The sequence below is a fragment of the Juglans regia genome, chromosome 5, assembly GCF_001411555.2.
Source record: "Juglans regia cultivar Chandler chromosome 5, Walnut 2.0, whole genome shotgun sequence".
Lineage (NCBI taxonomy): Eukaryota > Viridiplantae > Streptophyta > Magnoliopsida > Fagales > Juglandaceae > Juglans > Juglans regia.
In genome coordinates this window covers 7,904,327-7,920,571 of record NC_049905.1, presented here as the reverse complement: position 1 = coordinate 7,920,571, position 16,245 = coordinate 7,904,327, and the positions used below count along the sequence as shown (strand labels likewise).

At 36.4% G+C, this 16,245-nt stretch overlaps 2 protein-coding genes across 2 annotated transcripts; one reads left to right on the top strand and one right to left on the bottom strand.

Moving 5' to 3' along the window:
• The first annotated feature begins 3,219 nt into the window (after positions 1–3,219).
• LOC109002661 (xyloglucan galactosyltransferase MUR3-like) lies at positions 3,220–5,641 on the top strand. Its single transcript, XM_018980509.2, has one exon. The coding sequence runs from the start codon at positions 3,469–3,471 to the stop codon at positions 5,467–5,469; it is 2,001 nt and encodes a 666-aa protein (XP_018836054.1). The 5' UTR covers positions 3,220–3,468; the 3' UTR covers positions 5,470–5,641.
• A 1,752-nt stretch (positions 5,642–7,393) lies between these two features.
• LOC109002662 (respirasome Complex Assembly Factor 1-like) lies at positions 7,394–11,697 on the bottom strand. Its single transcript, XM_018980510.2, has 4 exons — positions 11,345–11,697; positions 10,743–10,846; positions 7,724–7,853; positions 7,394–7,557 (listed from the first exon to the last, which is right to left on the bottom strand). The coding sequence occupies exons 1-4, from the start codon at positions 11,453–11,455 to the stop codon at positions 7,519–7,521; spliced, it is 384 nt and encodes a 127-aa protein (XP_018836055.1). The 5' UTR covers positions 11,456–11,697; the 3' UTR covers positions 7,394–7,518.
• Positions 11,698–16,245: the final 4,548 nt, after the last annotated feature.

Genomic DNA, 16,245 nt, shown 5'->3' with positions numbered 1-16,245 from the left:
AGAGTCTTAAATTGACTCTTAATTATATAAATTTGTGTCATATATATATTATTTTTATTCTTGTAACTTTTTTTCTTTTTTTAACTCTTTTTTTTTTAAAAAAAAAAAAACCTTTATTTTTATGGGCCAAAAATGGCCCAAAAATCGCTTCTAGGCCTTTGGCCCAATAGGGGGGACGGATGACCCCCTCCCCACCAGCACGCCGTTATCCGGGATGGGGTCCCCCTCCCCCGCACTCCAGGGGCAGGGGACGGGGAAGAAACTCTCCCCCCCACCCATGTGGGGGCGGGGGGCGAGGTGGGGACGGGGGTGGGTAGCACCCCTACCTTAGATGAGTTACGCGCTCGCACTCTATGTGGTCGAGTCCATCTTCTACCTTAGACGAGCTATGCGCTCACACTCTACGCAGTCGAGTCTATCTCCCACCTTAGCCGAGGTACACGCTCGCACCACACGCGGTCGAGCCCTTCTCCCACCTTAGACATGCTATGCGCTTGAATTTCTCGCCTTAGATGAGCTACGCGCTTGCCCTCTATGCTAGCGAGTCTATCTCCCGCCTTAGCTGAGCTACGCACTCGCACTACACGTAGTCGAGTCCATCTCCCACATTAGCCGAGCTACGCACATGCACCACACACAGTCAAGTCCATCTCTCGCCTTAGACGAGCTATGCGCTCGCACTCTACGCGGTCTAGCCCATCTCACGCCTTAGACGAGCTACGCTTTCGCACCACAAGTGGTCGAGTCCATCTTCCACCTTAACCGAGCTACACGCTCGCACTCTACGCAGTCAAGCCCATCTCCTGCCTTAAACGAGCTATGCGCTCGCACTCTACACAATTGAGCTCATCCTCGCCTAACCCTAAGTTCAGAAATATTTACCTCTCTAACCAAAGGGACAAGTGAACGAAGACCAGCCTCTGAACTCATTTCCCTAAGTACTCGGACAGACCAATTCGGCTACATTTTTACCTTTGAAGATTCTCAAGGTCTTCTTTTGAAACAAATTGCCTTTAATAATCGCGAGATTCTGTGAAGAGATAAAGATATTTGGCCTGGGCCCAACAAGGAACAAGAAAGGCAAGGAGGCATGTGGAGGGGATCGAAAGTAGGGGCTAAGGGCCAAAGTATGGGCTAGGGGCCAAGGTAGGGGAGGCCATGATTTCAGGGGGTCCAGACGACTTCCGATGGGGCTCTCTTTTCTTTTTCTCCTGCTCGAGTTTTGTTGCCTCTTCGACTTCTCCTTCAACTCGGAACATGGAGCTCCAGTAAAGGTTTTTTCTCCAATAAATTTATATTCAGGATCACCATTGTACGGAGAGAGATGAGAGATCATGAGAGACTGTAAAGAAAAATATTATAATGGATTTCTCCTCCCCAAACACCAATGGACATAGATATTATGCGGAACCACGTAAACCCATGTGTTCATCTTCTCTTATTTTCTTTACACATTTCATAGTTATGGATGTATGCACCGACACAGTATAACTACACCAGATCACTGCTGGGGGCACCAGACCACACCGATCGAGGTCCAAATCGCCCCAGTGGGCGGGGAATGACTTTTTCTCCCATTCCGGCCTATTGAGCGATTTTTACAGTATCAATAGTGATCTCCTTTGCTTCCTTCTTCACAGCACTTTCATTTCCTTTCTTTTTTGTTTTTCTCTTTTTTCTTCCTCTAAACGCCCCCTCCACCTCCTTCTTTTCCACTTCTTCTTTGTTTTTCTTCTCATCTCCTCTTCCTCCCCTTCTTCTTCTTGTTAAAATTTCAATTTTGTTGCGACTTTTTGTTTGGAATTTTTTTGGTTTTTATTTTTTGTGAATTGTTTTCCTTATATTACAAAATTTTCAGTGTTCATCTCTTAATTTGGATAATAAGATAAGATGAAAATTTTGTAAATAATAATTAAATAGTTTATGAATAGTAGTAAAATTATTTAAATTAGGATGCTTTATTAGGTTTTGAGAAATAATAAAACGCAAGAAATTAAAAAAAAAAAACTTTAAAATAATGCCTAGTCTTTCTTTCTTTTTACCTTTTGGGTTTTTCTTAATTTTTTATTTTTCTTTTGTTTTAATATTTATATTGTCTTGGTTTTTTTTTTTTTTTTTTATATCCGACTTACTTTAATAATTTGAAGTTTTTTATTCTTTGTTATATCATTTTATATTTTTAACAAATTTTGTTTTAACACGTGGCAAGCTACGCATGTTTGCCTCATGTCTAATTGTTATTTAATTGGATTCCAAACAAATTATCGATCTTAAAATCACTTACATAGAGTAAATCGTCAAATTAAAAATAATAAAGAATACGCCAAGAGCATGATGACATATAATCCGGTTCTCCAAATGAAAAAATAAGGTTCGAAACCCTCCACATCCGTTGTATAAAAAAAATAATGGAGAGTGCTTTAAAATTAAGAGAAATTCCATGGCCTAAAATTTTATTTACCCTATTAGAATTAATCCAACTCATGCACTTGGTACAAAATGATGGGTCAAGATTATTTCAAGACATAAATGTATAAATTGTTGATGGTTGGCTATATATTAAGAATAATGATTTGAACAATGCTATTCTTTATCATAAATTTGATCACTCCTTTATCACACTAGTTAACATGTCATAAATAGTTTTATACATCCACCATTTAAAAGAAAAATGGATCACTTAATTAGATTTACTTCATCAATCAATATTGCAACTAGCTAGCGACTACATCGAACATTAACATTTCTCTGGTTTTATAGTTTGAATAATATTATAGGTCAGCTACATTTTTTATTAATTAGAATGAAATTTGATTATTGTCATGATCTCCAAGGTACGTGAAGAATAGGTGATTAATACGTGAACAATAAAATTAAAAACCATGATGCATGGGTGCCTTTAATTCCTTCATCATGGGCTAGCTTTCTCCGTTAATAGATTGAATAATCTCATGAACAGCTTAGACGATCAATATTCAGATATTCCAACGATGGCCAGAGATTTCTTCGCATGTGTACGTGTTACCATGATCCGACCGGCCCGCATCTAGATAACCTTGACTAGCTGGTATATTTAGAACGTTCGACCCAGCAAAACATTAATGGACCTTGAACATTTCAACGTCCGCCATTTCTGATCTCTTCTTTCTCTCTCTCCTCTTCCAAATTCTAAACAAACTTCTCTAGCAATTCCACGTTTGCTTTTCCGGCATTTCTCCCATCCCTTTTCATTCCATGTCCTTAAACCTTATACTACTGTTCCTTTTCTTGCTGCTTATAAGTTCACGTAAGAATATATATACAAGTTTTTTCTTCTTTTTTATCGTTGCACGTTGGGAGCCAAAAAGCCTTTTATTCTTGCGCTATTCATGAATAATGTTCAAAGCCTTTTAATTCTTGTTTTGTTTATCTAAGTTCTAACCTTCTGGGCTTAGTTCTTTTCTCCAATCATCGGGTACTACTGCGCATATGTTTATCCTTGATTGGAGATCGCTCGGATTAATGTCTTCCATGTGCCGGAAAAGGTCGTCATGCATGAAAGTCTTTCGCGCGGCAGTGGATAGGCTGATGTGCCGCAAACAATTGTGGTTAGCCGTCTTAATCTCTTTTCTTTTGTGGTTCTTATTGCTTTGCTTGTATCATTCAGCTCCGATGGTTGGACAGCCGGGGGTCACCTTGTCTGATGTTAGCTCTGCGGCCGATTCTGTCAATTTCGGAGGCTCTAATTTCGTTCTTTCGTCCGGATATTCCAATGAAAGTGTCAACATGTTGCCTAAAATGAGTATTACTACTGAGGATTCCTCAAAGCCTGTTAAAGATATGGCTGTCAGAGAGATTGGGGTAGAAAACATGGACGCAGTAAAATCATGGTATAATCCTTTCAACAATTTTTCTGCCCGAGATAATGGGTATGAAGGTTTTGATCATGTATTGGTTTACGATACAGAAGTGCACACAAATGATCAAACGAACCTTGCAGAGAAGGAAACTCAGTCTGTTAACAGGGTTTCTGGTTCAGAGAATGAAGGAGAGTCAGATCATGATGGAGGAGTGGATATTAGTCTGACTATGCTTGAACCAGTGGCTTCACTTTCTATAGGGGAGAGCAAAAGTGAGAAAATTACCAAAGGTTCAGAGAACGGCATAGATGTGGATTCTCAGCTTGGTTCCTGCTCGGGTAGATACATCTATGTGCATGATCTTCCAAGCCGGTTCAATGAAGACTTGCTCAAGCATTGCAGGTCACTCAGTAATTGGACTGATATGTGTCTTTTTACATCAAACATGGGTCTTGGTCCTCATCTTCCCAATTTTGGAAGGGTTTATTCAGAAACCCATTGGTTTGCAACAAACCAATTCTCTTTAGAAGTTATCTTTCACAACAGAATGAAACAGTACGAGTGCTTGACAAATGACTCTTCATTGGCTTCTGCAATCTATGTGCCATATTATGCAGGCCTGGATGTAGCTCGCTACCTTTGGTATTCAAACACGTCAATGAGAGATGCTGCTTCTCTTGAACTTGTCAAGTGGCTTAGAGAAAAACCAGAGTGGAAGAAAATGTGGGGTAGAGATCATTTCCTAGTTGTGGGAAGGATAACTTGGGATTTCAGGAGGTTCGGGAGTAAGGATTCAGATTGGGGTAATAAGCTTATGTTCTTGCCGGAGTCGAGGAATATGACAATGTTAGCAATTGAATCAAGCCCTTGGAACAACAATGAATTTGCAATACCTTATCCAACATACTTTCATCCTTCAACTGACAATGAAGTGTTTCAATGGCAAAACAGAATGAGGAGGCAGAAAAGACGGTATTTCTTCTCGTTTGCCGGTGCCCCGAGGCCAAATCTTCAACATTCCATTCGTAATGAGATAATTGATCAGTGCCAGGCTTCAAGGAGGAAATGCAGGTTATTGGAATGCAGTGAACATTCGAACAAGTGTTACAAGCCGTTTTATGTGATGAAAATGTTCCAAAGTTCTGTGTTCTGCTTGCAGCCTACAGGGGATTCATTCACCAGGCGTTCTACTTTTGATTCAATTTTGGCAGGGTGTATTCCAGTTTTCTTTCATCCAGGTTCAGCTTATGTTCAATACCTATGGCATTTACCAAGAAATTATACCAGTTACTCTGTGTTCATACCGGCAGATGATGTGAAAAATGGCAAAGACAGTATTGAAAAGATACTGCTACGAATTCCGAAGGTCAAGGTGAGAGCCATGAGAGAGAAAGTTATTAGGCAGATTCCAAGAGTAATATATGCCGATCCAAGATCGAGATTGGAGACCGTTGAAGATGCATTTGATACTACAGTTAAGAGAGTTATTGAAAGAGTAGAGAGAATTAGGAGGGAGATGAAAGAGGGGAGGAATACTAGTTTTGGTTTTGCAGAACAATTTAGTTGGAAGTATAACTTGTTTGGGTCAATGGAGGAGCATGAATGGGATCATTTCTTTATAACAACATAGAATTTTCCTAGTAGAAAGAAAATTAGAGAAAAGACAACAAACAGGACACGTTTGTAGTTTGAACATATGATTTTAGTCAATGTTCTTATGCAGAGACATGGATGTTCTCCTACTCTTCTGTTTGTTTTATTCAGTGGGTTGCCTATGATTTTTTGTTTTATCATATGTTTCTGTTTTTTGTACAAGATTCGTAAATGCTGTTAGAATTGCAAAATGAAAACGGCTAAAGTCATCTCAAAGTGCCCACTCTCCAGATTCTTATCTTCCTGTGGAGGGGTTTCTTATTGAGTCCCCTAAACCCGCGTTTTCTCTCGGGAACATGCATCTTCGAATTCAAATTAAGTGGAGCAATACTAGATACAATCCCTATTTGAGGTCTGTAATGCAAGTCTAGGTAATTTTATCTTTATAATTTTTTTAAATTACAAAACTATCCCCTTAAAATGATAATTTTTCTCATTTAATTAAAGGCCTGCATATACAGTTTCTAAGTGAAGACTACAAATAGAATTTCTCAAAGTAATAATATACATACAACCCTTTTTGCAATTATCTGTACAATTATGTTCAATTGAGAGTATTTATGTAAAACAATGCTACTTCTATAAATTATTTTACAAAAACGTCCCTTGTTTAAAACAATTATATGTGTATCATTTTCTTAAGAAAATTGTAAGATCATGTTGACCATTTCCACATGAAAATTATACGTTGTCACATGACAACTTTAATTTTTTCAAAATTTAGAAAACAGTTAATAAAATTTAAATAATAATAAATAGTTTCATATTTATAAAAACAAAAATACTAAACTTAATTCTTTTTTATTAAAAATATGAAAGGAGCCAACCCACGGTGGGAGTTGTTACCACCATCGATCAAGCTACCCTGTGGTAGTTAATTTCTACCCGCTACCTAGAAGTGGTGTTCCTTGTCCGAAGGAACAAATTGCTCAAATCTTGGGTTGAGTAGCCCCGTTGGGATTGCAAGTTCGTCTCAACTCAACTCATCTCAATATCCAAACACCAGAATCACTTTTTAATTTCAAATTTTTAACTTTTTCATCTAATTATTACCTAATCATTACAACTTTCTCGAACTTCCAAACTAAAAAAAAATAATTTCAAATCTCAAAACAAAAATTATATTAAAAAATTATATTCTAACAATATTTTAACTTAATAATATTTTTATTCAACTTTTTCTTTCTCCTTAACCAAAACTCCGTAAAACATCTTAACTCAAACTATTTCAATATTATTCACAAACTATTTTACTATTATTTACAAATTTTTCATCTCATCTCAACATCCAAACTAAGGGTAGCAAATCCCATGCCCAATGGCTCGTCATTGGATCGGATTAAAGTATCAACCTCTACAACACCTCCAATCAAGGATCCAAAATTCAAATCCCTGCAATTTGCTCCCCAAAAGAGATCTACATGCCCGCCCCGCACCTACACTAAGTTAGAAGAAACAAAAGGAGAGAAGAAAAAATTTACAATTGGAACCATACCATCGACAGAATGCTACCATACTTATCAAAACACTACAGTACAACAGGCCAGGTCTGAACTTGTATAACTAATCAACTTTGTGCCTGTTCAAATGCAAGCACACGCATAGGCTACCAATCTTGGGAGAGAGGCCCATAAATGTTTATCCCGCACGTTTAGGAAAAACCATGTGCTGTTGCTGTATGGCTTACTTCCCCATAGGAGAGAGAGAGAGAGAGAGAGAGCACATACTAAACCACATTAACTATCTACAGAAAAACTAAAACCACCAGTATTTGCTCGAGTAATCCTTTTTTTTTTTTTTTGTGGGAGGATATTATAATCATCAGTTGCATGGACCACAAATCGGAACACCGAATGGGATGTTTATGAAGCGAAACCAAAATATTGCAAAGCAAAAAATAATGTTGGTAAGCGTTTTTCTCCATGTTTTCATGGCACAAATCAGAGTGTGATGTAACCAAGTGAGAGTTCATACATCGCTTGTGACATACAGAGATGTGGTAGCTGAATCGATGGTACCTAGGCAATCAGAAGTGTGCCAAGCTGTATACAAGAATCCACGCAAGCTGAAAAATAGAAATGAATTGTAAGGCAGGGACATCATCATCGCCCCCTCCCTCTTCAATTAAATGAACTCATATAGACCATGTATATTTTTGTGTGTGTGTGTGTGTGTGTGTGTGTGAGAGAGAGAGAGAGAGAGAGAGAGCGAGCTAAAAGATCTCAAATTACCAGAAAGAGAGTTATGGAAGCAAAAAGCCCCTCTTGGAGGAGTGCTCCATGACCACCAAATTCCTCTTCATCAATCTTTAGTATCATTGCATAATAACCATATATAATCCCAGAGGATATCAAAAGGAATCTGCAAACCCAAAATCAGCATAAAAAATTCTTTAATGACATAACTAAGAAACTGAAATATAATAAAATGAAATAACTGTTGATCATAAGTTAGCAATGTGAATCCACCAAATCTGGACATATAGATAACATCATTTGCTTTAGCTGAGATCTTAAAAAAAAAAGTGGTCAAAAAGAGAGGACATCTCAACCCAAATCAAAGTTTGCAATATTAATCAACCTAATCTGGGATATACAGAGATACTAGAAGGCCACAAATTGGAATCTCTGTTCTCAACACTGTCCACGCACGATACTAAAAGAAATTTTGACAATTTCACATTTTATGGCATTTTCTATATCTTAATATTAGCATCCAATTCCAAGAACTCACGTTATCAATTGTCCAAGTCAGGAAGCCATATGATAAAACCCTTGGAAAGGAAAATGCGAATCCAGAATTTATCCTGAAATGGGAGCCAACCACCACTTCCAACAGAAATCAAGTGTTGTTGAACAAGTTTCACCTCAAAGGAAAAATTCCACGATATTGGAGGCCTAAATTCAATCATACATATCAAATAGTCATATTCCAAAATCTAAGCGAGAGGTTTCCACAGAAGTGACAGCCCGATTACACAGCGTCATGTAGAGCAAGACATTTTGTTATTAGACAAAACTTGTTCACAAACCTCGTGTAAAGCCAATCCAGCTATTTCCAAATTTTCACCGTAGCCCCTCTATTTACTTCAAATGTAATTACATTCTTACATACATGGCCAACCTCATATTTTTTTTTTTTTTTTACTACTCAGATGCTACATAATACACACATACCATGCAGCTTATTTGTGACACTATTTCTTTCTTTTTTTTTATAAGTAATAAGTTATTTTATTGATATAAAGGTAGGCATAGCCCAGGCACACTAGAAGTATACATGTGAATACACCTATCTAAGAACTTTGAAATAGTGTGACACTATTTCTTAGCAATCAGCTTCCTCCACAGCTCAACAACTCTTGTTTTTTTATAGGTACAGCTCAAAAACTCTGAAAGCTAAGTTCCAAGCCACTCACCAGAAAAGGTCTTGTTGATAAAAGGCCATGCCTTTTAAAGATTAATACAGTTAAGCTCCTCCACAGTATTTTTCTTTGTTAAATTCATGTGGAGAAGCTTAACAAGTGTTTTTTTAAACACCACAGCTTCTAAGTTAATGAAAGGTTGTATGATTTAGAGACATAAATTCATGTGACAATTTAATGAAGTTTTTTTTAAACACCACAGCTTAACAAGTGTTTTTTTCTTTGTCCTCCAAGTTAATGAAAGGTTGTATGATTTAGAGACATAAATTCATGTGACAATTTTTTAAACACCACAGCTTCTACCTTCAAATGGGAAAAACAAGTGTTTCCAACAGTTTTAATCCCTCAAACCCCAACCCACCCCACTCCCGAGTAGAGGCCAAATAATGACATGCGACTCAATATGCAAGAGGTCAACTTTTCTAATGTGTATTCTTTAATGTGTATTCTCCAACACAGGCCGCCTAATCTCTATTGTGCATTATGACAAAACTCTACACATCCACTGCAGGATCAATGCATAGAGGTGAATTCGGTCAGGAGGATGTTTTTTGGACCAGACCGAATCCCTTCGGTCCAAGGTTTTCCCACCCTGGACCGGACCGAACCCCCAAAGGGAAGGGACTGGACCAGACCAATCCCTATCAGTCCGGTTGTCCGTTCAGTCTGTTTTTTTTTTTTTTTCTTTTTTGCACAGAAATTAATAAAAAAAATTATTTAAATTAGTAAAATTAAAATTAAGTAAACTATTTAATGTGGATTATGTAATTAACTATTTAAGTCATTAAAAAAATAATTAATTATAATTATATTTATGATGTTAATTGCTAGTTTGTTACTAACTTAGAGTATGTAAATGTATTATGATTGTTGATGCATAATGGGCTATATTAAACTTTTTACATTTTGATTATTATTAATAAATAATTGTCAATTTGCCATTAAACTTTATCACATTATTTATGATATATTATTAATTGATAGCATATATTATTTAATATTTCATATGGTCAATGATAATAGATTAGATGAAAATTATATTAAATTATATAATTACTACATAAAAATAATATATTAAATTATTAAAAATATTTTTAAAAATATATATAGTTTGGTCCGGCCCGGCCGGTCCAGTCCAAAATTTATAGACACCAGGACCGGACCGAATCTATTTAGTCCACAATGTATGGGACCGAGACCGACCGGGGGAGGATTCGGTCCGGTCCAGACCGAATTCTGTACACCCCTATCAATGCGCACAAAATCTCAAAGATGCATCTAAGACTGACAGTGAAAATATGCAAACAGATTCATGTCCAAGATCCAAATGACACTTTCATGGACTTCTTCATAATGAACCAGGCCGGAAGAAAATCTGCCTATCTATCATCAAGGTTAGATAGGATATGTACTGATAAAAAGGTTAAATATGATATGTATAGCTACAAAATCTAAATGATATCCATCAAAGGAAAATATTCTTCACAACTGACATACTAAACAAGGGCACATCAGATTTATCTATTGAGTAAAATCCTGTGAAAATACTAAAACTTTAATATTTAGCAATAACACAAAAATGAAACATAATTTCCTTCCACGTGAATGCATAAGATAAAAACCTCACCCATATGAACAAATAGCTAAAAAGAAAGACCGACAGAACTGTAACAGAAACAGAGTAAAAGGTAACTACCACGTTATTAATAAAATTAAAACTGCTTACGAAACTGCAAAAGATTCAACTTCCATGATCACCCATATACCCACAATTAAAGGTTCTTTAATAAAATTAAAACTGCTTAAGTGCAAAAGATTCAACTTACATAATCACCCATATCCCCCCAATTAAAGGTATGGCACCCCATAGTAACCCGCATACAAGGGCCACTACTTGTCGAATCCAATGTAATACATCTCCCAATTGATCCTGCGTACAAATGGAGAGCAAAAAAGCTAAATCATCGAATTCTAAAATCAAACTGATGTATGGACAGGGAAACTGAAAAGAAACTATAATTCAGTAGAAAATGTGGAATATATCTGTATCTAAAAGTGGTTAAGTGAAAAAAAGTTGCCCATTAAGCAAACCGAAGTTATTATAACTGTTCTAGCAGTTTCTGCTCAGTAAATTCTCATCTGCTTATGCTCAAACATCCCACGTGTGCTTTTAAAGTAAATCAAATAAGATTTTGAAACCCTAAATCAAAAACAAAGAACGACAATGCTCTCTTTGACACCCGAGAAAATACGCAAAAAAGAAAACAAAAGAAAAAGAATCACAAACACGGAACCTTGCACCAAATAGAGATTATAAATAAATATATATATATATATATATGACTCCAATTTTCCTTTCATTTGCCTCAACATCTTGGCTACCAAACGGAGTCGACAACATCAGAAAGCAAAAATTCAAGAAAAATACCTTGTCCCAGGAAGCCTCTGGATCCAACAACTTGGCGAATTTGAACGGAGACAAGTGACCGTTCTGGTGTAGAGGGTGAAGATTTAATTTTACCGATTTCCCTTCTTTCATTCCGATAAATCAAACGAAGCGTAAATTTACTTTAAAGAAACAAAAATTTCAACGTCGAAAAGGCTTTGATACGGAGTAATAGTATGTATGCTGGTTCTTACTTCTCTGCTCACCACGCCGATGGTGAGGATCAGAGAACGTTAGGTTTTTTGCATTTAGCGGAGAAAAACGGAGAGGTAGAGAGAGCGCTATAGCGAGGGGGCTACTGTACAGTCTGTACTGTAAGAGATCAGTTTAATTATTAATTAATTTAGCTTAATAATTAATTAATTAATTGATTGGGGGAGAGATTAGAGACTGATGATTTGTTATTTTCATCCTTACATTTTATTTATTATTATTTTATTATTTAGATATTATTATTTTTTATTTAAATCTAAATTAAAAATTTTTAAATATAATTTTCTTGCAGAATTTATAAGAAAGTAAATTCAATCAATCAACGTAATCATATAATTTAATTAAAAATAAATTTAATTTTATGAAAATTAACCTTCTTTTACTCTTTGAGTTGGGTTAATTTTCATAAAATTTAATTTATTTTTTAATTAAATTATATGATTATGTTGATTGATTGAATTTACTTTCTTATAAATTATAAATTATGTAAGAACATCATATTTTAATAACAAAAAAATATTTATATAATAAGACAATAATAAATTAAATGTAAGTATATTATCAGAGTTCCTCTTCAGACAGGTGTCACCTAAAAACCTCACTTATCGGAAACCAATTAGAAACTGTCACGTAGGTATTCCTTTATAAACCAGGTAGGGCGCATAGCAGGAGATCACGAAAATTACTTCCCGCTCGAGCTCTAGACCAGACCAAAAACCTTCTTCCCCATGCTCTGCGTCCTCCCCCCTTCTTTCTCTCTCTCTCTCTATGAAACAATTTTTGCTATTAAACGTTGGTCTCTTACTCTCACCATTGATTCACCGTTAACCTTGTAGATTTTATTTCAATTTCTCACCAAGATATTCCTATACACTTTGTTATTTTTGCATATACAGTTTTAATATCTGAAATTATTTAGGATTTTGAAATTATTTTTGCAATATCTGAAGAATTAGATTTTGTGGGAAAGAAGAGAAAGGATAAAAAATAATAGAGTGCTTGGGGAAGGAAAACAGGGATTGAGAGACAGAGAGAGATTGCTGAAGTTTGTGGAATATATTTGTGCATTTGAAACGGAATGGAAAAATCTATTTGGAGAAGGAGAGGATATGCGAGAAATAGATGAAAAAAATATCAGAAACTAAAATGATACAAGTGATTTCGCCGATCGCCGTCTGGAGTTTCTCCATCAGGATCGGAGGTCGTACAGTGTGCAATGGGGGTGCGTTTGGTTTTGATTTTGTCGAATGGATTTTCTGTGATTCTGCTCTTTTGCTGTTTGCTATGGTGCTCTTTTGTCAAAGGGATTTTCCCAAAATGCGACATTCGTCCCCCCTTCTCTCTCTCTGAAACATTCTTCATTTTCCCCCCCTCCCTTAGTCTGTGCCTCCTCTCAGTCTCTCTCTTTCTGTCTCATTTTCTTCTTCCCCCTTCCCCCCCCTCCCACCCGAATGCCTCTACCTGTCTGGACCTAGCGTCACTCTTGACTTGGCAAAATCCAAACCTAGTAATGATGCCAAACAATCAAAAACCAGAATTGATTCTCTGGAAGTCGGATAATTCTTGGTGGAACAGATGGCGTCTTCCTTGACCAAGGATCCCAATTTCACAGCAGCACTTGCCCAAGCCATTTCAGGAAGATTTTTACATCAAAATCCAAATAGAAAAATGGTGAATGTTAGCAAGAAAATAAGGGCAGAGAGATAATGAGGATTTTCGCCTTTCGGGATCGACAGAGAGAGCAGGATTGAGAGTGAGAGAGCAAAGAGAGAGGGAGTCTTGAAGATTCAGAGAGGGAGGGAGAGCAGAGAGAGGGGGATCGAGAGTGAGAGAGCAGAGAGCAGAGAGAGGGACATCGAGAGTCTTTTGCTTCAGAGGGAGGAGGGGTTTCAGTCTAATGTGCTTCTCAGTTCTTTCGTGTACTGCACATGTGGCAAGTTTTGATTGGCCTCCAATAAATGAGGATTGCCAGTGTCACCTGCATGAAGGTTTTCTCATATTATTACCATTTTAATATTCTTGCTCCACTAGCCGCTGGCCGGCATGTGATCCGTGATGGGATTCCACTTTATTAAATAGAAAATGTTAGTTTGTTTTCTAGTTTTAACTGTTAGTATAGTTTAGTTTTCCAAAAAATTTATTACTAATAAATTTGTGTTTTTTTTTTTTAATATTTTTTAAACATAAAAATATTTTAGATATGTTAAGAAAATATTTTTTTTTAAATAAACTAGGGGTCTTGATTAGGGGTGGTAATATGTGACACTACCCGTTAACCCAATACGAATACGACACGATAAAAGCGGGTTAGGGTTGAGTGTTAACGGTTTCGGGTCAAAACGAGTTGACCCATTAAGATACAATTACTTAACGGACCACTAACGGGTGAACCTTAGTGACCCATTATGACCCGTTAAAAATTATAAAATTACCCTTATACCCTTATAACCTAAAACTAAAAAAGGTAAAAAAAAAAAAAAACCCTAACTCTAATCTAACCCCCCCCCCCCCCCGGTTTCAAAATTCACTTTGTTTCTTCTTCAGAAACTCCTCGGGAGTCGCGACAATGCCGCCCCCCTCCAAGCTCGCCACTTCACTCCTCTTCACGGTGACGTCCATCGCCTCCAATTTTCTTCAATCTTCACGCCTAACGGTGACATCGCCCCCTCCAGTTTCACGATGACACCGAGTCACCCACACAGACTTAAAGCCAAGAATTCACACTTGCGGTCGCCCACGCCCGTCGCCCACGCCGCGCCGCCCACTGTAAGAAGATTTGATTTTCATTGCTATATTTGTTGTGTTGTACTCGGGGAGATTTTTCGAGATCCCCACAATCACAATCTCAAATTCTCAATGACTTTTCGATTTGGTTGTAATGAACTTGATGGGAATGTAGTGGTGATGACAATGTAACTAAGGAATGGATGTAATAGCAAAAATGGTATAGCGGCAATGAAATAAAAGAAGGATACAAGTTGTTTGTGAAAAAGCTTCAAAGAGTCGTACGTTCATTGATAAGGAAATATTACTTGGAGGGATTCGAATTTCGGTATGCTATGGTTTTACTATTTCTAAGACGCGTGCCAAACGAAATTTACTTATGGCTAGCCTAAGACTCATTGTTAATTTGTTTCTTAGTTTTTTGAATAGATTTGAGCCAAATGATAAACTAAGCATTTATTGCAATTACAATAAGCAAAGTACTCCATTAAAAATTTAATGCATACACACCTACAAAAGCCTAAGCATTTCCTTGTGATATTATAATTTATGCACAAACAGGCAACTATGAAGAAAAAAGATCTTACTGCAATATTTTAGCCAAAGGATAAACTAGTAGTCTGTTGGACCTATAATTCACAGATATATGTTTCTGGAGATCAACTAGTAGTTGTACATTCCATCATTTCCATGTATATTTCTCAGTCAGCTAGCACCATAGCTGTCTATAAGTCTTTGTAAATCTTATATATTAATATAATGTCCTACTCTTACATTTGTTCTTGTTTGTTTGTTGTCAAATGAGTTCAGCAGGAAGTGAAAATGATGATTTGATTTATTTGGACCCGTTTGACTCAGAAAGTTTTCAAAATGAGGAAGTTAAAGCAAAAAGAAGGAAACGGTCAAACGTGACCTTTTTTTGAAATAGTTCATGATTCTGAGATCAATTATGGCAAACCACGAGCCAAGTGCAAAATGTGTGGAGTTACTTACATGGCAGCAATCAAATATAGAACCAGTAACATGAAACGTCACATTGACACATGCCTTAGGAGAAGTTCACGAGATATTGGTCAGATGATATTATCATAAAATAGTAAAAATATTTCAGTAAGCACTCATAAATTTGACATTAAACAATATAGAGAAATTTTGGTAGCTGCCATTGTGAAGCATGAATTGCATTTTCGGTTTGTTGAATATTCGGGGGTGAGATCTTTATTACAATATTTACGTCCAGATGTTCCAATTATTTCTAGAAATACTGCCAAGGCTGATTTGGTTAATATGTATCATCGAGAAAAAAAAAATTAAATGCATGTTAAATGATTTTCTTGGTTGAATTAGTCAAACATCTAACTTGTGGACTTCTATAACCACTGATGGTTATATGTGCATTACAGCACATTTTCTGGATAAGAATTGGGTTCTGCAGAAAATGGTTTTGAACTTTTCTTTTATGCCACCACCACATAATGGTATATCTTTGTCTGAAAAAATTTATAATTTGCTATGTGAGTGGGGAATTCAACACAAGATTTTTGCATTGATTTTAGACAATGCTTCTTCTAATGATGTTTCAGTAGAATTGTTAAAAACTCAATTGAACATTAAGAAAGCTCTTATTTGTGATGATGAGTTCTTTCATCTTCGTTGTTGTGCTCATATTCTGAATTTGGTAGTACAAGATGGGTTAAAAGCAATTGATGTTGCTATCCAAAAAGTTCGTGAAATTATCAAGTATGTCAAAGGATCATAAACATGGAAAGTGAAATTTATAAATTCAACAAATCAAATGTCTTTAGGTAGCAAGAAAAGGTTGAGACAGGATGTCCCCACTAGATGAAATTCTACTTATCTTATGCTTGAGAGTGTTTTTTTCTATCGCCGTGCCTTTACTCATTTGGAGTTGACTGATTCCGATTTTAAGCATTGTCCATCAATAT